We start from the raw sequence: 27,280 nt of genomic DNA, 5'->3' as shown, positions 1-27,280 counted from the left end.
ACAGACTTTAACATAATATACAGAAAAGAAGTCATGAAACCCTTTCTCTTTCATTCCCTATCAGAACCGATGATGTCTCACGCTTGAAAGTTTGTTGTTTGCTTTTATTACTGCGTTCAAAATAATACAATATCAAACGTGAAATAACTATAACTATGCAATATACAAAATAATCCATAACATAAACAATATAATCATAATACATAATAAATACAAAATAACGATATGGGTATAAACCTGACTTTAAGAATAATAATGATGATGATGATGATGATGATAATAATAATAATAATGATAATAATAATAATTACAATAAAAACACTTTATGAACGCAGGAGACCGCCATCGTGAGCGGTTAAGCTTGAAATTGATAGCGGCATCATAAAGAATATCATCATAGAAGATGAAATAGTATATTTCAATTTGTGTATATTGATTTGAGATGATAATGTTACAAAATCGATCCCACAAACTGTGTTGTGCATATAGATGGTTTGTCAAATTAAGCGAACAAATTAAGGTGTAACATTTTTTTATTATTTTACAATCAACTCTGGTAAAATTCTTAACTACACATTTTATACGCATGTTTAACTTTAATCAATTGATACAAAATAACGTATTGCTGGGGTTTCTCCCCCCCCCCTCCCCCTTCCTCTCCCGGGCTCCTCTCCTCCCTCTAACCGAATCATTTACGTTTTGGCCCAAGATATTCAATTTAATATAAAAAAAAAGCACCCACATTCCTTCATATGAAAAAAAAATGGCTAAAAGTCCACAAAATCAATGTTGATTACTCCTCACATCCGCCAAATTAAGGAGAATCGTTAATCAGTTCTTATGCATCTCTGGGCAAAACATTCAGCTTGCTCAGAAACTGGTAGCTGTTGAATTGTCAAGATATTTAGCCTCTGTACTCATTTATGAGGTCGTTTTCCTTGAAACGAATGGCCATGCCTGGCTCGCACAAGCTGATATAAGTTGTACACAATTTGCGGGCAATTCAAGGACGCCACTTCGACTTGCTCTCCTCTGTACACTATTCCTATGCAGGGAGTCAGCTCGTGGAATATATCACACTTGCACGCATAATTATCATTCGTTCTACACATGCGCTTATCAGACACATCGTAGTAGTAGCGTGGGAAGAATACGGGATGAGGAAGATGCTTTTTTGCAGGCAATACTCGAACATCTAACCCGTGGAAACATTGTAAAGATGCTATTATTACATTTGTAAATTCGCTCATGTTAGTATCAACCTACAGCAAAATGGAAAGGACATTGAGTTCATCTTTTAGTAAAGTGGAATGTACTTTGCCGAGGTGAAAATATAAAACGTCGAGTTGCTTTTCGCCAAGAAGCTTGGATGGTGGATGCCTTATTGAGCATCTCTTTTATCTTCTATACAGGCCTGTGTTTTTTAGCGTTTCATATCAAAGCAGTAACAATGTCAATGTCGCCACATTGGATAGCTGGGTTTATTTTTGCCAGTTTAATACTTCAGGTTGTCTGTGTATCTGGGGAAGCGGTTTGTCCTAAGTTTTGTTCGTGTTCCCAAATCCCTGAGAATGGTGAACGATCTACAGGTCCGACATCGTCCATGTCAGTAGTTGAATGTATAATACCGAACACGATCTCTTCACTAAATGCATTCTCAACGCTTTCACTTTATCCAAGGCTTAGTATATCCAGACTGTAAGTACATCAGACATGGGTTCTTTCCTTTGCATCTATTAATGTCTTTATATCCATGTTTTCTTTTTATTGTTTACAGTCATTGGTTTCTTGGTTGATTGATCTATTTCATTAATCTATCCATTTCGTATTGATTTATTAATCCAGTGCTATGTAGGGCTGTTCATCTATATTTTATTTACTTGTCTGTGCATCCATCTATTTTTGCGTCTTATGAATCGGATTTCAAAAATTAAATTATGTAACATTTTCTTTAAACATACAGTAAACAATTATATTTATTTTAAGTGAAGTAAAACAGAGAATATTTTCATTCTTTAAAAGAAAACTACATACCATGATTGATTTATTGTCAATTCGTTTTTGTTTTGTATTGTTTCATTTTCTTTGTTCTGATTACCGTCATTTGATGTATAGAATAAAGGATTTATAGGCAATCCTTTATGAATATGAAATTGCAGAGTTCATGCTTCAGTTTAATGAAGTCTTACACAACGCATTCAAAGTTTTTAAAGGACAAGTCCACCACGACAAAAAAACACAACACTAAAAATTTCATCAAAATCGGATGTAAAATAAAAAAAGTTATGACATTGATAAAGTTTCGCTTAATTTCACAAAAAAGCTATATGCACATCCCGGTCGGTATATGCAATTGAGAGAACTGATGACATCACTCACTCACTATTTCTTTTTTATTTTATTCAATTCATTTAAATTCAATTCATTTATTTCCATATTCAAATTGTACAATATAAAAACATGATAAAAGTACAAAACAAGAATTAATTAAAAAGGACAAAATACAAAAAATACCAGTATCAAAAGCTACAAAAATACAAAGAACAACCAAAGAAGCAGAACATAAGTAACCTGAATATGGAGGAATTGCCAAAAAGCCAAAGACGCTTATCGAGGGCAATCTACACGCAGTATATAAGCCTTGTATTTACGTTAAAATGTTAAAAAGTCGGTCATAATTCAAATTCGTCTGGAATATTATTCCAGCATTTAGATCCAATGATAGTTTTTGAGAAATTAAGTTTTTAACAAAGGTATACGTAAGTCCCCTTGTGCCCTAGGCATGCTGGGGCACAAGGGGATATGCAATGTTTGAATTTTCTCCCCATTGTCTTGTGAAACAAAGTTTTATTTCGCCCTGAACATGTTGAATTACCATTGTTAAACATTTTATGGTTCAGTCATGTTGGTCCTTATTGTCAAATCTGTAAAAATTGAATTATTGTATAATTCAAACAATAAAAAGCAAAAGAAATAGCATGAATAGTGAGTGAGGGACACCAGCGATTCTCTCATTTGCATGTGACTAAATTGTGTATATGAAGAGTTTGTTTGCAAAAGGGGTTATAGATCCAATTTAGACCATTTGAAAATCATGTTCTTTTTATTCTCCCATATTGCAATATTCTTATGCGAAACTGAATTGTCATGATAGCATACCATGTGAACATAAAATTGGGTGTAAGAGAAATCTGCCTGGCTTCATATCATTTAAAGATTTTTCCCCAAAAAATCACCTTTGTGGATCTAACCCCTTTTGCAAAAAAACTGAAATGGATCTAACCTAACCCCCTTTGAAAAAAATGATTTTGTTTGCCATTTTGTCCACTTTTTAATGGGGATTTTAACTTTCTTTGGTATCATCTTTATTAAAAAAAAAATTAAAAGTCTATACTAATATTAAATAGATCTAACCCTTTTTTGCAATTGAGCTCTTCATATAACTAATTTGTGAAAAATAAGCGAAACTATAAAATGTCAAAACTTTCAGCATATTATGCTTGTCTAATTTTTCTCTATTGATTCAAATCAACATTTTTCTGAGGTGGACTTGACCTTTAAATACCTACTTGCATGTCATATGGGATGGGAATTGCTTCTATATTCATTGAAGAAAAAAATTGTTAATAAGAATTAACAAGTATCCTACATTGAAAAAAAGAAGATTCTTAATGAGATCCGCGATTTGTTTGGAATATGCCTACATTCAAATGTGATAAAGATAATATTATTATTCAACTGTGTTTTCCATCGTAACATGGACCTGACTAAATGACAAAACATGCACACGATTGATGCAATCAACAAATGAAGCCAGACATGAATCTAATTATCTTAAGCCGATACAGAAAAGACGAGACCAGTGAGAAATAGTCTGTAGGGTATAATCGTATTATGAAATGGCCTTAACAATCCTGCGAGCGAGTCTTTTGAAAGGTTTTAAAAATATGCTTTGATTGCAACATTTATAAGTAATATGCAGGAAGTAAAGTATGCTCATGCCTGTTTTAAGGTTTCAATTTTCTGTGCGTTTATCATGTTTATAGTAGGCCTACAATTTCGTTCGTGCCCTATATTACGTATACTCTGATCCATTTTCGCCTCATATCTCTCTCTCTCTCCCTCTCTCTTTCTATCCCCCTCTCTCTCCCTCTTTCTGTTTTTCAGGAATCAGAGTCTAGTCCGGTTCCAAGGACGCGTTTTATCGGGACAGACCTATTAATCTCATGACTGTGCGCTGGGTTGTTTTACACATTTAAAAACGTGCTGATCACATAGCGTAGCACATGCAAAGATGTGCGAACAATGCACACCTTATCAGGGTTCGCCTTCCTCTTCCTAAATTAACATCCATGTTTGCAATCGGCACAGATAGGCCTACATGTTTTCTTTTGTAGGAGTAACTAATAGGTCTATGACATTATGATATAATGTGTAGCAGTTATCCTGCTATCTTAAACTGAGAAATATTTGTTACACTATACTTGCGCAAGTATTAATATTATTGTGCATTTAGCTCGCGGCACGTGTATAGGGTGTGAATGAGTGTTACTAGTATGTTACTATCATAAATCCGTGTAAAAGATGGAGAAGTGTGACCTCGCACACACTGAATGCACCGTCGAGACTTACATCACGCGAGGGTTAGGGGAGAGAGAGGGAGAGAAAAAAAGGGGAGCTCGTCGTCAGAAGTGCGACAGAGAGAGGGAGAGATTGGAATAATAAATTATGCTAATCAACACTGACCGTGGACGACGCCATTGTTTCTGTACATTTTTCCCTTCTCACTCCAAATAAAGGAATCACGGGCGATATTTACAGCGATAATACCCCTGGGAATATATTTCCTAATATTGCACCCATTTACTGCAAAGGGTGTAGCCCTACACATTGATTTTCTTGTCGATGCGTTTGTGTATTGATTATTGAATCATACCTTTCTAGTAGTACCTACACTGGAAGACATCTTGGGTCATTAACCTCTAGTATACTCGAATGTTTCGATTTAGAATCATTATAATAGCCCCTAAAGAGGCACGAGGCATTTCACATATCTTTGCAATCGGATTCGTTTATTGGTTTATAATTCTCATTTTTTTTGCAGCATAAACTGTCATCAGTCAAATCAAATCAATCAAATCTTGAAATATTTTTCTCGGCGTACTTTTCTTGATGACTTTAATGTCTTTATTTCTAATGAACAAGTTTGAGGTTTGGTACGATGAGTGTCTTAATCTGCATGAATCGCTTTTAGTGGTGGCACTGTCTGTGTTTAACGCCTTCAACAAAATAAGGGCATGTTTTGCTGAACATAACTGATAGTGTTTGGATAAAAATTGAATTGTGAAATAAGTGATAGCGTGCCACAAAGAGGCTTATACTGTTGTGTATAACTATACGCATACATGTGTGTTTAATTAAATAAAGTAACGATTAATAATGAACTGTTTAAAAAGGATTTGTTAAAGTAAACACTCTGGTGAATGTGTCCGAACAACAGCAATGGTCAACACTGTTTTTTAAACAACTCCTGTGCGATTCACATAATAAACAGCGTTTTTTTGAATTATTTTTAAAAGTGAATATCAACCAGAAATCCGGTAAGTTCCCACAATCCCATTATTAAGTCGAACCAGTGAATTGATTTACTTTGACCACTAATTGTCGGTTGGACACGATATTCATTAAAAAATTGTTATATTGACCAATACTGATGAAGAGTAGGCCTATCAATAGTGGATAAAGTATTTTCAGCGTCAATCTTGTGATGAAAATACGAAACACAATAAAAATAGTATCATAAAGAGGGATTACATTTTTATTGAAATAAATTTTCTTTATATTTTAATGGGTCTTATCTGGTGCCTATGAAAACATGTACACTTTGAAATAATCATATAAAATGATGTATTTATAAAATACCCTGAAGCTCTTTCATTGTAAAGGAAGGCTCTCATTATGCGAATGACGATATGATAGTCGACAAATCCTTTCGCTTTAGCAAGCACCACTTACTTTTTAAAAGTTTGTGAAAAGTGATTTGCGCAACATTTGAAACAATCATATGAATAAAAGTATAGGCGTTATTCAGTAAGACGCCAAAAACTGAAATCAACAATTGAAAGATTTGAGGAGTGACAAACCCTTTCTAAATATTACATTTACAGTTTTCGATCAAACACTTAAATTGTTGGATTCAGCTTTAAGCAAGGTTGGATTAAACGGGTCAATAAGACCAAAAATACGCTTACCCGGAACAAATTGCAACAAAATGAATTTTCAACGGTCTTTGATACTGTCTGACGTCAGGAATAACATAGGCCTACTAGAAATCTACAAAAATCCGCATCCGGGAAAGTGGTTATTTTCAAGATGGCATCAAAGATGGCCGCCATTCGCTGAAAATGGATACAGCTCACTCATTATCCACCCTAGAATCCTATTTCGGTTCATATTCTATGGTCTAGGGGTAAAAAAATGTGTTGATACAGGCTAGAGTGATACCTGGCAAATCCAAGATGGCGCCCAAAATGGCTGGGACATATTATTTTCGTGTCTAGACTATGTTTTCAATGGTCAAATAATAAATTGGGACAAGTTACAAGGACAGTCAGTGGTCCAATATGTTCACAAATCCAAGATGGCTTCCAAAAATGGAGTCTAAAATTGTTGTTGCTATACTTAAAAAAACAACCGACATAGTCTGCTCAATATCCAGAAATATGATTTGTTTGTCTATACCATGGTTCAAAGGGTGAAATAATACATTTTGACAAGTTACAAGGAAAGTCAGTGGTCTGCTATGTCCAAAAATCCACAATGGATTCCAAAAATTGATTCTGAAATGGCTGCTTATACTTTAAGCGGGCAAAGCGCATTTCATTTTGGCCTGGGAGATGAGATTTTATGTTTAAACTATAGTTTCAAGGGTCAAATTATACATTAGGACAAGTTTCACTGACAGTCAGTGGACAGTCTAGTATGTCCAAAACTCCAAGATGGCTTCCAAAAACGGAGTTAAAATTTGTCTGATGTTACTTATATAAGGACATGGTTTGTTCAATACCGTCTGGGGAATATGAGTTTGCTGTCTAAACAATGGTTTAAAGGGTCAAGTAATACACTAGGGTAAGTTACAAGAAATGTCAGTTATCTGGTATATGTTAAAAAAACCAAGATGCCTTCCAGAAATGGGGTGTAAATTGACTGTTGCTACTTAAAAATATATGTAATTCATTAGAAATACACCTTGGAGATATATGATTTTGGTGTCTACACTAGAGTTTGAAGGGGCAAAGTATTACATTTCGTTAATTTGATAGGACTGTCAGGTGTCAAGATAATTTCCAAAAATCGAAGATGGCTTAAAAAAACGTGGTCTTAAATGACTGTTGTTACTAACAAGTGGATATAGAGCATTACAAATACACCTGGGGGATATTATTTTGGTGTCTATACACTATGGTTTCAAGGGTCAAAAAATACTTTGGGACTGGTTACCATGATATGCACTAATCATTTTTGCCTTAAAATCCAAGTTGGCTTAAAAAAATTGGTTCTAATATGACTGCTGTTACCTAAACGTCAAGCCCACCTCAGAAAAGTGTTGATTTGAATCAATAGAGAAAAATCAGACAAGCATAATGCTGAAAATTTCATCAAAATCGGTTGTCAAATACGAAAGTTATGACATTTTGAAGTTTTGCTTATTTTTCACAAAATATAATATGCAAAATTAAGTCACATGCAAATTACATTTTTTGTATTAAGAAGTTTTTATTCGTCAACAACTTCAATTCATGTACAAAATAAAATACATACATCAAAAACAATATCATATCTTTACAAATTAATATATGAATACATTGAAAACTCATATAATTAACACTTTACATTTTCTCGTTTTTCCTATAGTGTTACAATAAAACTTACTAAAAATCAACGTATACTTATTTTTGTGTGTGTCAAATATTCACAACATAACAGATTTTCCAACCAAATACACAAAATCAATCATTAATACAAACTAGTCGAATTGAAGCCATTAACAAGGATTTTCCATACCCCCCACACATTGGCCTCGTTTCTCAAATATTTCATATCCTATAAACAACATCAGTCTCGGCCCTGAACCCTACCTACCACCCCCCCCCCCGACCCTTTGTTGTTTATATTAAGGAGTTTGAAAATAGCCAAGAAGCAAGAAAAAAAAAAAAAAAACACGGAAGCAAAACAAAACAATAATACAAACCCCTTCCAACCCAATGGCGTGTGTCCCCCCTGCCCTCTACCCCTCCCCATAACCCCCCTCCCATGAATGAGAGAATCGATGATGTCCCTCACTGAATTTTATTTCCTTGCTTTTTTTTATTGTTTGAATTATACAATATTTCATTTCCTAAAGATTTGACAATAATGACCGACTTGACTGAACCATAAAATGTTAAACAATGGTATAATTCCACATGTTCAGGGAGAAATAAAACTTTGTTTCACAGGGCAATGGGGAGAATATTAGAATATTTCATATTTTATATAATAAATACAAAAGAATAGTAAGTGGGTGATGTCATCAGTTTCCTCATTTGCATACCAACCGGTATGTGCATATAAATGTTTTGTGAAGTTAAGCGAAACTTAAAAATGTTATAACTTTCTTATATTACATCCAATTTCGATGAAATTTTCTGCGTTATGTTGTTGTATTTTTCTATTTTTATTCAAATCAACTTTTTGTTGGGTTGGACTTGTCCTGTGAGGGGATACTCTGGGCTGAAAATATTCATATCTTAATAAATAGAGTACAAATCGCAGAGCAAAATACTGAAAATTTCATCAAAATCGGATAACAAATAAGGAAGATATTGAATTTCAAAGTTTAGCATTATTTTGTGAAAATATAGTTATATCCACGTCATCATGAATATTCATTAGGTGGACTGATGATGTCACATCCCCACTTTCCTTTTTCTTATTTTATTACATGAAATCATAATTGTTTCATTTTTCATACATGTGTGAACAATGTGTCTCCTCTATAATGAAATAAGTTGCATCAATTAATATCAATTGCACTAATCAGTAATCAATCAAATTTTTTCAGTTCTTGGTAGAAAAAATTGAATAAACTTAACTTCATATAATAAAATACATGAGAACAAGTGGGGATATGATATCATCATTTTTCTCTTCGAATATGCATTAAGACATGCCTAGAACTGTTTCAACGGAATAATGCAAATCTTTAATAACTTTGTTTGTTGTTGTCTGATTTTGATCAAATTTTCAGTGTTTTGTGTGCCTTATTTTTCTTTATCTGTTTAAATCATATTATGTTCAGCCCGGAGCATCCCTTTAGAAGCGGACAAAGTTCATACAATATCCACCTGTGAGAAATGATTTATAATGCATAAGTTATCATATTATTACATGAGTGTAAACAGCACCCATTTTGATGAAATTTTAGAATCTACCTTGGAATTTTTGACAAAATGGAACCATCCTTGTTACTGGTCCGAATGTATTATTTGACCCTTCATACCACAGTTTAAACACCAACATAACATATAGATACTGTAGAACTCTGACCATTATTGAGTGATAAGAGTCGTTTTAGATACCTTTTTTGAAAACCCTCTTGGATTTTTAGGCAAACTGGACAACTTCATATCAATGTAACCAGTCCAAACGTATTATTTCAACCATGAAACCATAGTGTGGACACCGAAATCATATATCCTTGGCGGATTTGAAATGAAATATGTCCATTTTAAAGTAAAAGCAGTCATTTTAGACTCATATTTTGGATTTTCGACGTACTGGACCACTCACTAAATGTTCTTGTAACTAATTATCTGACTTTTAAAACCATGGTTTAAACATCAAAATCATATGCCCTTGATGGATATTACATGAACTATGTCCATTTGTAAATAACAGCGGCTATTTTACTGTTTTATACTATAATTTCTTTTAAGCCACCGTGGACTTTTGGACATACTTGACCTCCGATAGTCTTTGTAACTTATTCCAATGTTTTGACCCATTTAACCATGGTATAGACACAGAAATCATAACTATTCCCGGATATTGAACAAACTATTATTTTTTTTAAAGTAGCAACAGCAATAATTTGACTCCATTTTTTGAAGCCATCTTGGATTTTTTAACACACCAGACCACTGACTGTCCTTGTAACTTGTCCCGATGTACTACTTTACCCTTAAAACCATTGAATAGAAACCGAAATTAAAGCCACTTAAAGAGAAATTCCAGTAGTTGCAGTAAACACTGATTTCATGAGAAAGTCTGTAAAACAAGGCTTAATTGTCAGTATATCTTCGAGGATCTAGATTTAGTACAGTTACATAAACTGAACTTCGTGAAATCTTGAAATCTACGCTGAAAAATGTTCAGACTGAAGATCCCAAACACAGATAAGCGCACGTGGGACAGTGTATAATTGTTGCTTTGAACTGTTGAATGTCGTGCCCGACGCTCTACCCGAATCTAGCTGTGCTTATTTGCTGATTTCTCAGCAATTACACAATTTCTTCCAGAATCCTTTGGCACATACGTTTTATTTATACAAACAGACACTTTGGTGGTCATTTCATTGGATTCTGTACGAACTCATTTTGATATCGTTACCAAAACTAGCATTTACCTTTAAGGAAGTATTAGACGAATTGTGGATTTTTAGACTACGGCAGCCATTTTGGGCGCCATCTTGGATTTTCCTGGTCCCCTTGGGTGCTAATATTCACTCTAAATTGTATCACCAAGTTATTTTACCCTTTGGACCATGGAATATGAACCGAAATAGGATTCTAGGGTGGATAATGAGTGAGTTATATCCATTTTTCGGTGAATGGCGGCCATCTTGGACGCCATCTTGAAAATAACTACTTTCCCGGATGCGGATTTTGGTAGATTTTTAGTATCTTATTCCTGAGTTCAAATACTGCCAGAAGCATTTGAAAAACCTTTTGTTGCAATTTTTTCCGGGTCAAACCATATATTGACCCGTCTAGATATAACATTTGCAAAAAGTTTTCACTCCAACCTTTAGCTATGAAAGAAGATATCTTGTACCTTTTTAACTGATTTCCTTGCCCCAAAGCACTCCCTCCAGCGCCAATGCCCCCCCCCCCCACACCGAGGCAGTGATGAAATCTGTTTAAATGCAGGAGTAATTCGCATGAAATCGCTTATAGGCTTGAATTTTCTTCTGTAATTCATTGTCATTCCTTGCGAAAAATGTAGATAAACAAGTACTGAGTGAATTGTTAATGTAAACCTTTTTAAATGATAAAAACCTAATAAACTTTTGTTTGCATAGATTTATTTCATTTTGAATTTCTATAAGATCCAGCTGGAACAAGAGAAGGTAAAAGGTGTGCTTACATAGAGTTAAAATATTAATTTAGGTAGCAAAGTTGTAACACAATATTATAATTTATCTGTTTTATTTTCATTGACTAAAAATGTAAAAGAAATATCTAGCACAGTCAGTTCGTTTTCGCCGTTTTCCTTTGACATAGCGTGAAAATTAGCATTTTTGCGCAAACCGATTTCTACGAGCTTGACAAAAAATGGACAGTCCTCACTAAAGAGTAACATTCTGCCTAAAATTTTACTTTCATTTGAAAGATAAAGAATATAAATTACCCCCTTGTTGTATCTTTTCAATTCTCAGGACTTTTTCAAAGTGTAAAATTTCTATTGATACACACTGTACATAAGAATACCTATTCGACTTAAAATGTTGTGAGTAAACAGTCTTTCCATTCCATTCGATTAGCTCCGTTGAGAACATAAACATTTTTTTTTGTTCTTCGTTGTTGCTCTCTTTCATCTTCCCGGCATCTTCCATGTTTTCATTTCATCTCAACCAAAGGAAATGATATGTTAATTACAAACAATAGGCTTCACATCTAGTAGGGTATATGACAACAACAATCATGATAATTGACCACAACAACATTACAAAAAAAAAGGAATAGCTATAGGCTACATCCACAATGATAAACGGCAAAGGTCGTCTTCATGATTTATTTGATAGGTCGTGAATTGCGTTCGAATAAAATTGATATAGCCAACATATTATCAAAGGATGTGCCGCAAGAATCTCATTTGTTCATGCAATGTTCAACTGCCTACGAAAGCAATAAAGTGCAGTGGAATAATGCAGGCCTAATGCTACTAAAACCCATCTAATCTCTTCAAGTTGTGGACTTGTTTCCATGGTAACATTACCGAATAAATTGAGTTTTGTAAAACGCAGCTGAAAGGTAAATGTATTCGAATAAGATGGTGAATTGCGTCTCGGGAAGGTGATGTAGTGATCATAATATAGTTCACCTTATTCGAGAGAAATCTTGATAATTTATTGTAAAGGAAACCAAACAAAAGATTTATTGAGAGATGTGTCTTTACTTGGCGTATCGACACTCGATCGACAGCGAGTTGCAAATTTGCTTTAGACTATTCAAGTTTTGTCTATTGTATTTTCAGATAACACCATGCATTCTCCATCATGTTATAGAACTCAACTAACTGTAATTTTACGGTTTTTTTTGGGGGGGGGTGGGGTGGAGGTAGACTTTATTGTTAAAGTATACGATGCAAGCCGGGTCAAAATAGTAAGCGTCTTCTTTACACTATTTAATATATTATCGTGATTATGGTTGTAATTTGGGTAATACTCCGGATTTCCAAACAGTGTCTTTGGTACATACTTATTCTAACTTTATATGCCCTTATTAACACTTTATCACAGCTTAAAGGGATGGTCCAGGCTGAAGGTATTTATATTTTGATGAATAGAGTAAATTTCACAGAGCAAAATACTGGAAATTTGATTAAAATCGCATAACAAATAACGAAGTTATTGAATTTTAAAGATTTGCATAATTCCGGTGAAACAGTTCTAGGCATGTCTTCATGGATATTCATTAGGTGGGCTGATGATGTCATATCCCCACTTGATCTTTTGAATTTTATTATATGAAATCAGGTTTATTAAAAAAAAATCTACCAAGTATTCAAACGATTTGATTGTCAACTGATTAAGTGCATTAGTTATTTATTGCTGCAACTTATTTCATCATAATGGAGACACATAATTTACACATGTATGAACAAACAAAACAATTATGATTTTATGTAATGACATAAGAAAAAGAAATGTGGGGATGTGACATCATCAGCCCACGAAATGAATATTCATAACGACGTGCATATATGAACTGTTTTCACAAAATATTGCTAAACATTAAAATTCAATGACTTCGTTATTTGTTATCCGATTTTGATGAAACTTTCAGCATTTTGCTTATTATATAAGTTAGTCAATTTTACTCTATTCGTCTAGATATAAATATTCTCAGCCCGGATCATCCCTTTAAACTGGAGAGGGGAGCTGATAGACTGTATGCCCTTGGACCAAGTATGCCTATCGTAAAATGAAATGACTGGATCGCTTAATCGTTAAATGATCATGTAAACTGAAATATTCCAAATGGTCTTAATGTATACCCTATATATGTCTGAACTGTGATTAAGACATAGTAAGAACACATGTCATTCTAAAGCATACCTTTCAAGTGAACTTCAAGGTAAGGCATCTGATTGAATTACAAGATCTTTGTTAAAATGTGATGTCCCTCCGGTAATATGAGATGGTATGCCGTTCACTAAATTCAGTTATGAATACTGAATTTCGATAGAGCTCACACAATATACAACTGTGACGAAAATTACACAATCAATCTCTTTCTCCCTTTCAGATGTGTTATTCCGACATTTTGATATTTTTTACCGTCATTTGGAGCAAACAATGATTTCACTCGAGAAGATTGTGGTTGCGATAAATTCTAACGTAATTCCCCATTTAAAAATAACTACAAATGAAAAATGAGATGTTTTTGTGAATACGTAAGAAAAATATAAATTATATATGAAATGAAGGGTTGGAGAATTTGAATAAAAGCCGTCTGTTTTTTTTAATAATGGGATATGCGTGAACCTGACGTCAGCGACATTTCTTTAAATCTGTTTATGGCCTCAAAATAATCCGCTACAAGAAAGCTCAATCATGCCCACGCTCAGTCTTTATTCTCGGTATAATTATGAACGCTGTATGGATTTAAAAAACTCCAGACTTTGTTAGACAGTAAAATATTAATGAATTTCAAAATATGATTATATCTCTTAATGTAAATCTACTTCGATACAAATTAGTCAAGATATACATGTCTCACCATGCTCACGACCAATGAGTATAGGCCATTAACAAGGAGATAAGTTTGTCATTGTATTTACAAATACTTCGTATACATAACAAGACAAAATAAGCAATTTCCCTCTCCATCTTACAAAAGGTATAACGACATCTTAATGTGAGTGCTGGTGTATCGGGGGGGGGGGGGGGGGGGAAGGGGGCTGTGATCTCCGCCCCTTACCAAATATTGATGACTTGATTGTCAGATTGAGTTTGACAACAAATGACAAGGTTTGCCGGGTATACTTAGCTGATCAAATGCTTATGGTGCTTTGGCCCCATATTTCTGTAGATAGGAAACTGTTTCGGACGAGCCTGGGTACCCGTGAAATAAGCTAATATTAGAAATAGGGGGGGGGGGAAGGGAGGGAGGTGGTGATGAAGAGGAGAAGGAGGAGGTTGGGGGAAACTGTAGGACTATTGTTTTCAGAAAAACGTCTGAATTTATTGTCTGACCTGTAGCTAGCCTGATTTATACCTCGGTCACATTTGCTCTACGGCGGCCATGGCGGCCGTACGGCTAGTCGAAAACAGCCGTTTTGTTCATTTTTATTCAAACCACCTGTATGTAGCTTGTAGCCGTACGGTCGCCGTATGCTGGTATGTGACCGAGGTATTATAGATGGATGTTTTTTGACGTGGTAGCATGGATGGGTGGCTATTGTACGAGATTGTGTTCTTGATACCCAGTGATACTTTAGCTTAAAAATATCATCTAAAAACGGTTAACATCCATGAAAAAATCATTTAATTTACATTCATAATGATATATCTTGCATTTAGATTTCGTTTGAATAAGATGGGTATATGGACATTGTATCGTGCTTGGTGGCCAGTGATGTTTTGACTTGAAAATGTAAACAAGTTTGTTAAATTCCACAACATTATACATCCACAACAAAATCTTTTGAAATCTGTATTATATTTGGATCTGGCCATCTGGGAGTTGCTGGTCTCTTAAAATGGATGCCGTATGCAGAATTGTAATTTGTGTTCACTTATTCCTACTGCAATGAACTCCACAGTGTGTTCACACTTTGCACAATGTTAAATCACCGTTACAATTTGAGCATTTCAACAGTTTGAATCACATATTCACATAGTAGACCATGTTAACACGCTTTGAACAGCCACAATGTCAGTATATCTTCTTCACACTGTGATCAGTACTGTGATGACAGGCCTTGCTTGGGGCCGAGTGCTGAATGAAAGATGGTCGAGTTGTGAAATGAATGACCTATTCTCGGGAATGGCCCTATTGTACGAATTGCAGAACATATACATGTATACTTGGATTGCTTGCGATTACAAAATTACAATTGTTAAAACAATAATGAACAAAAATACCGTAAGCGTTGTCATATCATATAATAAGAGATGAATAGTATTACTGGCACAGGTAAACACTGACCATTCAGGCTGCCCTGAAAGGTCCTCAAGCGATAAGTTTCATTCAGCTCTTCATTGATCCATTTCTTGTATGAAAAAGAGAAAAGGCTCAATACCAGGTCAGCAAAACAATACAGACAGCCCAGGTCAATATGGGATTATAAAGAGATACAATTAGAGGGACAGAATACTTTCATGGTCATTTCATTTTACACGGGGAGTTGAGGAAGCTCAAAGAATAACAACAGAAGGACAACACATCGACATAGTGTAGTAATATCAAAACCATTATCATACTGGTAATTGCGTAATCGTGTTAGATACAATTACTGATATCTAATACGTATAGACGCATTTATCCCGGGAGGGGGGGGGGGGGGGGCAGTCAAATAAATTGCCGTACATATGCGTGGCCCCTCTCCCACCAAAAAAAAACCGCGATTAAACATTAAAGGGGTGTTTTTAAGTTTTGGACGCGGGCCGCGCGTGCACTCGTTTTGAAAAACATCGATTTTCAAGAAAAAGGTTGGTTTTGAAAGACTGGTCAATTTTCAATCGCGGGGTCAAACGTATTTAGGGTATGTTTTTTTTTCCAAAGATTTTTTTTTCAAAGACTAGCCAAAGGTATTTAGGGTATGTTTTTTCCCTCAAACCTTTTCTCCGGGGTCATATTCTGACAACTTGTTTAGGGGCCAAAATGTGTAAATAAAGCCGCGAAAAACTTGTTCAGGGGGTGTTTGGAAATAATTTGGTCACGCATTTGTACAGCAATACATTTGACTGCCCCCGGGGCAATATCTTAGCAAGCGTTTACGTGAAATATTATGTAACTCTGAATTTATTTATGATTCGGAAAATTATATGACATGAAATGAGATATACAATATAAATAATGAGATTTTATTAGTTCAAGGTTATGCGTGCTTTTACTGTAAAGTGATGATAATGCTGATTTGACCATCATTAATTATCAATGTAAGATATAAAGCACATGTTTTGAATACTGACGGAAAACATATTTCATTTCAGGGTTGTTGTCTAAATTTCAAGTATGCAGGCCTATATTTAAAATTAAAAGCAGTAAAAAACAAACATCAATAGCCGTCAAGAAAAAATATAGCGTTTGCCCTATGCCGTTTAGATTTTAATTTACATGCAATTTCCCCCGAGAAGGAATTAATTATCAATTAAGTTATCTTGGGACTATACCACAAGAGCTGTTTGTAACTTTTATTAAATATGATTTTAAGCGCCTTTACTAGTCCGATATTACCATGGTCATTTTTATTCTAACTTTCCGTTCATATTACATGATGATGATAAATACCAACAGATTGGCGTTTGTAAAAAACCTACACAGCTGAAATGATTTAATATTTTAGCGAGGTGTATTGTCTTCGTTACTTTCTAGGAATGATATGAGAGAGAGAGAGAGAGGGGGGGGGGGTGGGTCTATCTGTTATGACCGTCAATTTCTCCAATTAAGTTCCTATTCTTGGAATATGAGTAGGAGGGTGTTTAATGAAATGAAATGACGGAATTGTGGTTCAAAAGATTTCGAGTTATGTTGTAGTCATCCGTTAGTAATAATTTATTTGATGTATGGAATGGTGATCTGCTAGACCTGCTAGATTTGTCTGTTCTACTATACAAAAATCTGCAATATTTTAGGTCTAATGTATTTGTAATTTAAATTAGTTAAGGGAAGTGCCAATTAGCATTCCCAGAAAGCCTGAAATTGAAAATGTACTCGATCAACTGATTGTATTTGGGAATTTTACACGGTAGGACAAGATGATTTATGTACATTGAATCATTGACCCATGATTGAATTCACTCTTTTCCTTGCGTATGACCACGTTTAATTTGATCCATAGAATTTATCATTTTAAGCCTGTTTTTTTCGGATTCATGATCATGTTTCCATTGTGCATACATTAAGCCTATAATAAATCATTATTAAGTTGTGACGTACGCTTAACTATGCAATGTAGTACCTAATGACGTCATAGAAGAAAAATAAAGTGTATAGTTGAGACAATGTCAAGTAAGACGAAAAAATGTCAGATGATTATGTTACCCTTTAGAGAACATTTACTATGTCAATACCTAGTCAATAGTCAATAGCGAACTTATCATTGCGATGCATAACATACAAAATTATGTGAATTTCGAAGAAAGTGAATATGTGTGTGTGTGGGGGGGGGGGGGCGAAACTATCTAATACGCTCTGATTAAAGTTTCTGGTATAAGTGATATCGATTACGATTCCCATTATAATTTAGTTCAATATCGGATTTACCATCAATATAGTCTTACTAAGTTACTTTGATATACATGTATGTCATTTGCAATTATAATAATGACAATCATTCAAGATACCATTGAAAAAAAAAATGGATAAAGGATTTTCTGCTCCAGCACCCCCCCTAATATTTCTTCTCAGTAACTCTCAACCTCCTCCCGATCGTGTAATTTTCCTTCTCCACAAACCTGACAGTATTGGTAATAAGGTCCATGGTAATATCCTCACTGAATCAATTAAAGACTATCCACCCAGTCATTATGCAAATGAGGCTTTATTGGTACACCAGCACAGACCATTCACCTTCAACTTCCGGTAAGGTCACTTCGATCATGATTATTTCGTTCCGGTCAATATATTAATTTCGTTCCTGGAGTAGTAAACTCGAGCTTCATCATGTTCAACTTCCAAATGCACTCGAATCATTTCCGGGTACCTAATCATGCCAATTTAATTAATGCTGAAACTCCTCCTATTCTCATTCTGTAAATCAGTATCTACAGTGAGATGTCGACGACATCCATGATGTTGATTTTAATTATGTAAGCTGCAATGATTTACAAACATTGTTTAATTGTTTAAAAACAGATATTTGATGGCCTGATTTGTCTTTCATGACATCCATGTCACACTATAGTATAGAGACGGGAGCAGCATATACAATCGATACTTTCGATTGAATTTTAATTTTAATCTTAGTGCAATGATGTTATGGTTTGTCATAGATTTCCAGTTACAATCAATAATAATATTGCTTATACCTTTTTATGTAACATGGCCCTGTGAATCAATGCATTTTGCAAATCATTTTCAACGATCATTGTCTCTTTTCATTGGACCTTCTCCACATGACGTCATATACCCAGTGTGTACTGAAAGCGGGGGTGCTAGGTGTATTGTATTTTGCTTGTCCACATTTTTGGGGACCAAAACTACCTTTATTTTGTAGCGAAGCCCCCCTTTTTTGTTTTGCTTGTCAAATTTCTTCGGACCAAAACGATCTCAATTTTGTAGTGAAAAGCTTTTTTTTTTCTTTTTTTTGCTTGTTAAATTTACTTCAGCACCCTCAGTCAAAAAATCGTTCCCAGGCCCAGGGCCCTGAGCATGCTTCTGGATTATATAATGTATTCTGAATATTGTACATTGTTTTTTTATGAGGGAAATCACCATGTATCGATGGGCTCCACCAATGATTTCATGTGAATTTGGTTCAAGCTAACACGGGTTATGTGCCTCCATCTTGATTGCTGAAATGCAATGGTAATAAAAATGACATTTTGGCGCCATTAATCGTTGGTACCTGGAATCGCAGCGCATCAAATATATTTTCATAATGAGCAAGCGATGATAGTCGATCGGATGACATAATGTGCCTGGTTTAGGGGTTCAATGATGGTGCATGGGTTGTGCATGCATTGCCGTTGGTATAGTCGCCACAAGGATGAAGGGCAAATTGAGGGAGATATATTAAAACAGACTTAGCCTACATGTGGTCGGAGTAGTAGTAATATTCATGCACCTATATTACTGAAAATTTATTGAGTCAAATCGGGGGTAGGCGTGCATATAAAATGTCAACGGGTCACCTCTACTCGCTATGATTGCACTGTCGCCTAAATTAATCTTTGGGGTTGGAGCGTAGAGATGGGGTATTGGGTCTACCGTTATTGGAATTCTGCAAATTGAGAGTGGCATGGTGCATTTATATAATTAAATTGTTCCGAAACTAATTAAAGAGAAATTAGCGTACCGGAGATGAAAATCATGAAACCCGTACATCGGAGTTGATTCCACTTGGTTGTGTATCGACTGTTTGTTATTAAAACAGTCAATCGTATGTTGTAAGATCAAGATGGGTTTGAGTACAGGATCAGACACAAAGACATGGATAAAACATGGGGAGACAACACAGAAAGACCGCACAGGGAACGGGGACTGGGTTTTTTGTAATCATAATTTGTTTATTGTTATTGATATTTATATATCTATACACTGCAAAAACTCCGGTGTTGATTTATAACACCAGCCCGGAATCAATTATGTCCACACCAGAGAAGTATTGAAACAACACCAGTTTGGAATCAAACCGATGCTGTTTCAATACTAATTGATGTTGTATAAACACCTTTCTGGCGTTAGACCAAAACGAAACTGGTGTTATTTAACACTTTTCTGGTGTGGACATGTATAGATTCCGGGCTGGTGTTAAATCAACACCAGAGTTTTTGCAGTGTATATTTAATTAGGGGATGGCGTCGTATTTTCTGATGAAAGAGAAAAAAAGAGTAAAGGATAGATGAATTGTCGGAGGAAGGGGGAGGGGGGTATTCACACTGAGGGGGATGTTGTAGAGGCTGTGAGAGATACATGCAAATTGATGAATGAATAAAATGAATACAAAAAACTGCCATGTCCGTTTTGATGCATAATGCTCATTTCTATCGGAAATCATTAACAAAAATAGTAATCAAAATAAAACACCAGCGGTTCGCTTGGTCCGAATTTAGATTAGGATTTGATTAAAAAAAGAGAGAAGCGTTCTCTTTATGTTTTACATGTCTATGTTCCTATACTTACATGTCAATATATACAGACTTATCCCGCCACAAGATTTTGCTTCTAGGGACTTACGCCTTCTTCTAAACGTATCTTGTATGTGTACAAAGATGAAGAGATTCGTGAAATGGAAGAAGATAAATGTTTATATTATAACATTAATCTTCTTCCATTTAAAAAATGTTCACATGTTTGTTTTCATTTCATAAATTATGAAAAATAAAAAGTATGTTCTCGTGTAGAGCGAAAGTGGACAAGCTTAGTATTTCTTTAAACATGAACGCTTTACAAATCGAATCCTTGAAGTCAAGACATGGCAATGATATATTTTGATAGCGACATTGCACGGAAATGCCGACAAAGAAGTTTGTAATATTTGGAATTCTAAAGTATGAATGTTGAAGAATTTGACACTGCCATTCATCTTACAGGCATCCTGCTATCCGCCTGCGTTAATATTACCTGTCCACGTATATGTGCTGATTCGTTTCCTATTATTATATCATGTATATCATGTATATGGGGATCTACAGATAAAATTTTGATTTTTCGCATAACATTTCGGAGACAAAGCCTATTCATCACAGTGATATATTTAAGAGAAACGATATTAGCTAGATTTCTGCTTATAAAAATCACAATTATAATTTCATAGTCTTTTTTTAACTCCAAAATGTCATGTCATTAAAATTGTGATGTAATGACATTTTCTGTTTGTAGTCAAAATTTAAATTATTCTAACTTCATTTTTTCCTTCATTCCTTGGCTTATTTGCATATGTTTCTCATTAGTTATCTGCTTCTGATAATATTAGTATGCAGAGAGTTTCATTTTCTTGTATAAGAGAGTAATTCATGTTTTTAAAATAGACTACTGTACATCACAATAAATACTCATTTAATAACACGTTTCTTGACAGAAAACACATCTTGCATTTGAAAGAAATTAATTTGTAGCCAATTGTAGGAGACGTTCATTTTTGCTTTTACCAACACGTTCATATCTCTTTACTTCATGTGGTTTTCATGCGCCTCCCTGGTTAATTGACATCACCTAGCATGCTGTGAACCCGTGCTATAAAAGGTAAAGCAAAAGTATCTTCTTGTATTGATGTTATATGTTTCACAATTTAATTGTGAACCATCTGAACCTATATTCATTACCTTATGCCTGGGATGTCATGAATAGCGTGGGGTTGTCTTTAGTAGACCTGTATGTCTACTGCCGTAGATTATCTTCTGACGATGAAAATATGGCGATGTAACCAGGGTGCCTTGTTGTCATGGAAACGTTTTAGGTCGTATAAGGGGAGTATGAAATAGAAATGAGGCTCTCAGCAGAAAATGTCAAAGGTAAGAGCGTTTCTTAAAGATGGCCAACACTGCTCAAAGATGCTTCTGAGAAATGAGTTGTTTAGAAATCACACTTTTAGTTTATCAGTAAGTGGAGGTTATTTTCAATAGTCTCCATGAGCAAAACTGATTTTTTTTTTCTAGAACCATTGTCATTCTAAACGAATTGAAATTTAAAATCCATTGATAAGAATTAAGAATTTATCAGGATTGAGGAAAATTATTAAAATACAATGCACGTGTTAATCATTATTCACAGCATGAATTCACAACAATGTTTACCGGGGAGGTGTATTGTAAAGCGACCACTTTAATCGATTAAGATTTTTTTTAGTAGCATTTCTGTGAATTTAGCACAACTGCGTTTTTAAAGAATTCATTAAATCGTTTACCAATTTTATTGGACATCTAAAGAAAAAAGTACTTCTTAATATTATTAGTGATGTTTCTTAAAATTTGGTGTCAATGGATGGAATTCTGTTAACACAATATTTATTTCATATACTTGATTTTCTACATTTCATTGGAATGCGAGATGAAATCTTATCTCATGAAAAAGATGATACTTGAAGATGATATTGAAATTCAATATATTTTGCTAATCTTACTGTCGTTTTCTTCTCACTTTATAACGATTTTTTTTCTAACTCTCCACGAGATTGAAATAATTTGGATGACAACTGACACTATATAAACTAAGTTACCTAAACCATTTATATGTGGAGTATCACCCAATATAAGCTTTTTATTTGGCAGAATGGGGCGCCAAATTAATATGGCATCATCGCCTCCTGTTCACATGTGTACGACCTTTTGTAGTGTTAATAGCTATATGGTGTCAGTCTATGGTGTCAAGTGTCATGGTGTCAGGTTATATTGTGACCGAAACACCGAGCTATAGTAGGTCCATGGCTATAGTAACTTCTAACAAGGAGCTAAAAGCTCCTTGCTTCTAAGCTCAACTTTCACCATCATCACACATTGGTTTTCAAGGTAAAGTGTGATTGTGGGTAAATGACTTGTGAACACGGCATATTCTTTCAAGAAATACACCTGTCATGGTATCAAACAAATATTTCCACGATTCTGGCTATTCAGCGAAATCAATTTCACACATGAAACACCTGCTAGTCAGATGTAGACTCAATAGAGAATAAATGTATTCTTGATTGTGGAGGTAATTTAATTGTTAGATCAGTATGTTCAAAACAAGATGAATTACAGAGTTGTGGCTGTATTTTGAAATGATCTATATCAAATACAAACGCATCGAATTCACAATAGAGATCATATTTTAGTTTGCTTTTGGTCCAATATATCATCAGTCACTGAGTGCAGATAAACCATGAAGGTAAAATAGCAAACGAAATAGAGCTGAAAATAATTATAGAGTAAACTTCAACAAGCGAACGCTGAAAATGACAATACTTATAAAAATACAAAGCAATATTTTGTAAAAACATTAATATTCATACTGTCGTGTATATGTAAAAGGTGAGCTGATTATGTATCGTCCCCACTTTCTCTTATCATGCTTATGTTATTGCGTGAAATCATTATTTCATATATTCATACGTGTGTGTGTATCACTGCTACAAAGTAAGATACAGCAATGATTTTTCCTACACCTTGAATAAATTGTCAATCCTTTATTCCCATTCTTGGAGGACAAAGTTGGAATAAATCCGATTACATAAAATCCTAAAGAATAAGTGGTGATATCAGCTTTCCTATTGCATGTTCATGGGGACATGCATAGAACTGTTTCACAGAAATAAAGCTCTATCATGTCTGCTGTGTTTCTATCCTTGATGAGACGCTGCATTCACACGGGGATATATTTTCAATGGTTTATTTCCACTTCATCTAATGCCAATTCGTCCTATTCCGTCTACTGCCATTTGGTTTACCATTAGTTCGTCCACTCACCGCATAGTCTATAGTCAAATGCCATTCCGTCTAATAACCAGTTCGTCCAATAGTAATTTATTCCATATACCATTTGGTCTAATTGGACTAAATGCTAAATTGTGCAAAATGAATGAAAATGAAATAGATATTAGACCAACTGGTTATGAGACGAAATGTTGATGGGCGGAATGACATTAGACTAAATGACAGTAGACCATGTAGTGAGTAAACGATTTTGCAGTAGACGAATTGGCAATTTACCTTTTTAATGATACCCGCGGATTTCCCTGCGATAAAAACAATCTGTTGAGGTTGTCCCGGATAAAGATGAGAGATCCGATTAGACTGTGCTATGGTAAGCATTTACCCAATACGGATTACGTAAAGAGATGTAAAGAAAGAGGAAGAGGAGGAGGAAGAGGAAAAGTCATGGGTGGGAGCCCGGAGAATCCAGAAAGCATGGTATAAAAACATTGAGGTAGGGCGGGGAGGGGGGGGGGGGGGTCTTAAAAAAAGCCATGGAATAAGGTAAAAGTGCTGGTAATTAATTACAAAGGAAGTTGTTAGTTAAAAGTGCTTTCCTCTGATTCGTTGAACTGATAATTATGTAGAAGCATCGAAATATGAGGACCCCGCCCATCACGCCCAACTTAAGTATTGTGCATAAGTCACTCCCTTTTAGCTGCTTCTTAAACTTTCCATCGTATCTTCCAGATTCTTTAGTGGTACTGTTAGCACTTATAGGTAACAAGTGAACAATAACGAAGATATAAAATCTCAGCATGGTCGATGGTCGTGACAAAGATAAAAAGCTGGGTCGGATGATCTGAGGATCAAAGTTTGGAGAGGATCATTTGCATCTTAAATTTATCCAACCACTCACGCTCATGAAAGAGAATTATTATGTTTGTCAATAAACACACCCCACTGGAGAAATCAAAACGTCTATATGACCTGCTGCCACGCCCCTTCAAAATACAGTGAAGATTGTAGTTATAGTGACTGAGTGGTATGATTGAAGGTGAGATTGATTTTGGTTGGTTTGTTTTGAGTAGGATCGGAATTCCGTATATTCATCACCTGTTGTACCCCGTCATTGTGTTCTTACTTCCCGGTCCATGGCTGCTTTCAATTATTATTGGCCTATAATACAATATTGTCTGTTATCACATCTCGGCCAGCCAACCCATGGTACAGTGACCTCATAAGGTCAACCTCTATGATTGCTGGCATAGCGTGAAGGAAACGCTACATTACAACATCGTCAATTGAATCGACCATATAACGGTAGTGCTCGTGTGAGAACCAAGCCTAGCAGTATCATGAATATTAAGGCCCTCTATTTCAGAACTTCCAAGAACAGATGCCTGGAAACTCTGGTTCTTTCTGTTTCAATCGACCATTACTTCAAGCGCAGTTTTGGTCGAGTGACCTTTCATGATAGGCAGATTTCAAAGCAAGATATAATGTATTATGTAAGTATATGCCTTAGTCCTTACCATGGAGCTACTTGACCAGGTGACTACTCGAATAGCACAACAATGAATACCCTATATCGTTGCATTTCTACTTTGCATGCAGTAGCATTGCGTTATCATGTTGTTCTAACAATAATAATAATAATAATATAGGGTATTTATATTGCGCACATATCCACCTTGTAATTAGGTGCTCAAGGCGCTCCTATATTACCCGGCTAAGCTAGGCGTTCATAGCGCACACAGCTTTTTAAGGAATTACTTCCTACCGGCCCATTTACCTCACCTGGGTTGAGTGCAGCACATTGTGGATCAGTTTCTTGCTGAAGGAAATTACGCCATGGCTGGGATTCGAACCCACGACCCTCTGCCAATATACTCTGCCAATATACTTGGGTAACTGTGAAATACCAGTCGCTAGTGGACGTATTGTTCTTTTTTGTGGATCTAATTAAAAACACAATTCAAAAGAATGTATGAATAATCACGACATCAATGTTGGTGCTTATCTCATTAAATACTAAACCACCATGTCACTTAATTAGTACCAATGACCTTCTTCTGATCATGCGCAGAATGGAACTACGAAATGGCTTATTCGAAGTATATATTGAGAGCCTCAATATTTCCACATTTATCGGATTAGGGACGTAAGATCGAGGGCACATGAAATCGTCTCAAACCCACGCTACTCCTTCTCAAAACACACCCATTCCTCTCAAACCCATCAAACGCACACCCACTCATCTCGAACCTGCACGCTCCCTCTCAATCCATGGATCCTACTAGAACATCTACCCTTCGAATGCACCCTCTCTTCTCAAACTTACCATACGCCCATCAACCCCTCTCAGTCATCCCACACACGACTGACACCCGGACTGACATGAGCGGGGTCCACCCACATCCCATGGCTCTAAAAAACTAATACTTCTCAGAACGAACTTTGGTGGGCGTGATTATGATCTGGTGTCAACTCAACAAGAAAGCTATCTCTAGCCCATAGATGGCCAAATATACACGGTATCACTGCAGTGGTTGTTTTTATGATCAGGTACATTTACTAATTTCAGAAATTGATGATTTTTGTCTTCTTTCTTAAGATATTGGATTTGTGACCAACTTGGGGCCATTTTCTTAAAATCAAGAACGAGTGGGGCGCGAAAGTGTCTAATTAAAAACGGGTGTGGCGAGGGTGACACGACATCTCTCCCGCGACATTTGTTCCGGGCTTAGTATCTCAGACGGCATAGGGTTAGAGTTAGGATTGTAATAGAGCAAGTCCCGCTGGTCATCTGTCATAAAAAAAACACTGATACACCCACAACCATGATTCGATACAATACTCCCACATTTACATGATTCATGTGTGTGTGTGTGGGTGGGTAGGTGGGTGTATGTGCGCGTTTATTATACCCCATACTTCCTAATTAAAATCCCATTAGATGTTTTGTTCTAATTTATTTCGTAGCCCCTCCGCTATACCTTGCTGCTCACATCGTTAGTAAAAGAAAATAACCTGTGCACAAACAAACAAATGAACAAATGCATTAACATTATCAAAACTTTTAAAAGTAAGAAAAAGGTACCACCAAAAAGGATATTTATAGAAGTAGCAAAGTTAAGAACGCGAGCAGGAGATACGGTATGATTCATTTGATTGCCCTTAGAAAGATGAAAATAATAAATGCACTTGTTTACGAGGACAGTAAAAAAAAAAAAATACTCTGTACATACCTCTGTTTCCCTGGTCCATTTTGAAAGTCTAAGATAGGGAAGTGTCTCATTCGCAGACATTGTTACTATGATAACTACCATCGAAAAAAATTATGCATTTTCTATGATAAATCAGAAAAAATATTTCACCCCTTCAATAGGAAATAAATTGATATGATCGCGTGCCCTCATGAAGTTGAAAGGACAGGCATGAACTTACACCACTATTTAAAAAAAATATCATTTAAACTGTCAAATTTTGCGACTTCGATAAAAAATCTTGTTCATG

At 35.3% G+C, this 27,280-nt stretch overlaps 1 protein-coding gene across 5 annotated transcripts in view; it reads left to right on the top strand.

Moving 5' to 3' along the window:
* Nucleotides 1-983: 983 nt before the first annotated feature.
* LOC135154215 (BDNF/NT-3 growth factors receptor-like) overlaps nt 984-27,280 on the top strand; it is a 48,394-nt gene continuing 22,097 nt past the window's right edge. For 3 of the 5 annotated variants that reach the window (XM_064099576.1, XM_064099575.1, XM_064099574.1), the window contains exon 1: nt 984-1,698. In XM_064099576.1, coding sequence (XP_063955646.1) covers nt 1,370-1,698 — 329 coding nt within the window. In that variant the 5' untranslated portion in view covers nt 984-1,369. Of the gene's footprint in view, nt 1,699-25,025; nt 25,273-27,280 lie in introns of those variants that run through there. The other 2 variants (XM_064099578.1, XM_064099577.1) reach the window with 1 other exon arrangement.

Source organism: Lytechinus pictus, chromosome 5 (assembly GCF_037042905.1).
Source record: "Lytechinus pictus isolate F3 Inbred chromosome 5, Lp3.0, whole genome shotgun sequence".
Classification (NCBI taxonomy): domain Eukaryota; kingdom Metazoa; phylum Echinodermata; class Echinoidea; order Temnopleuroida; family Toxopneustidae; genus Lytechinus; species Lytechinus pictus.
The sequence above is the reverse complement of the archived record's forward strand: the minus strand, read 5'-3'. Positions and strand labels throughout refer to the sequence as shown.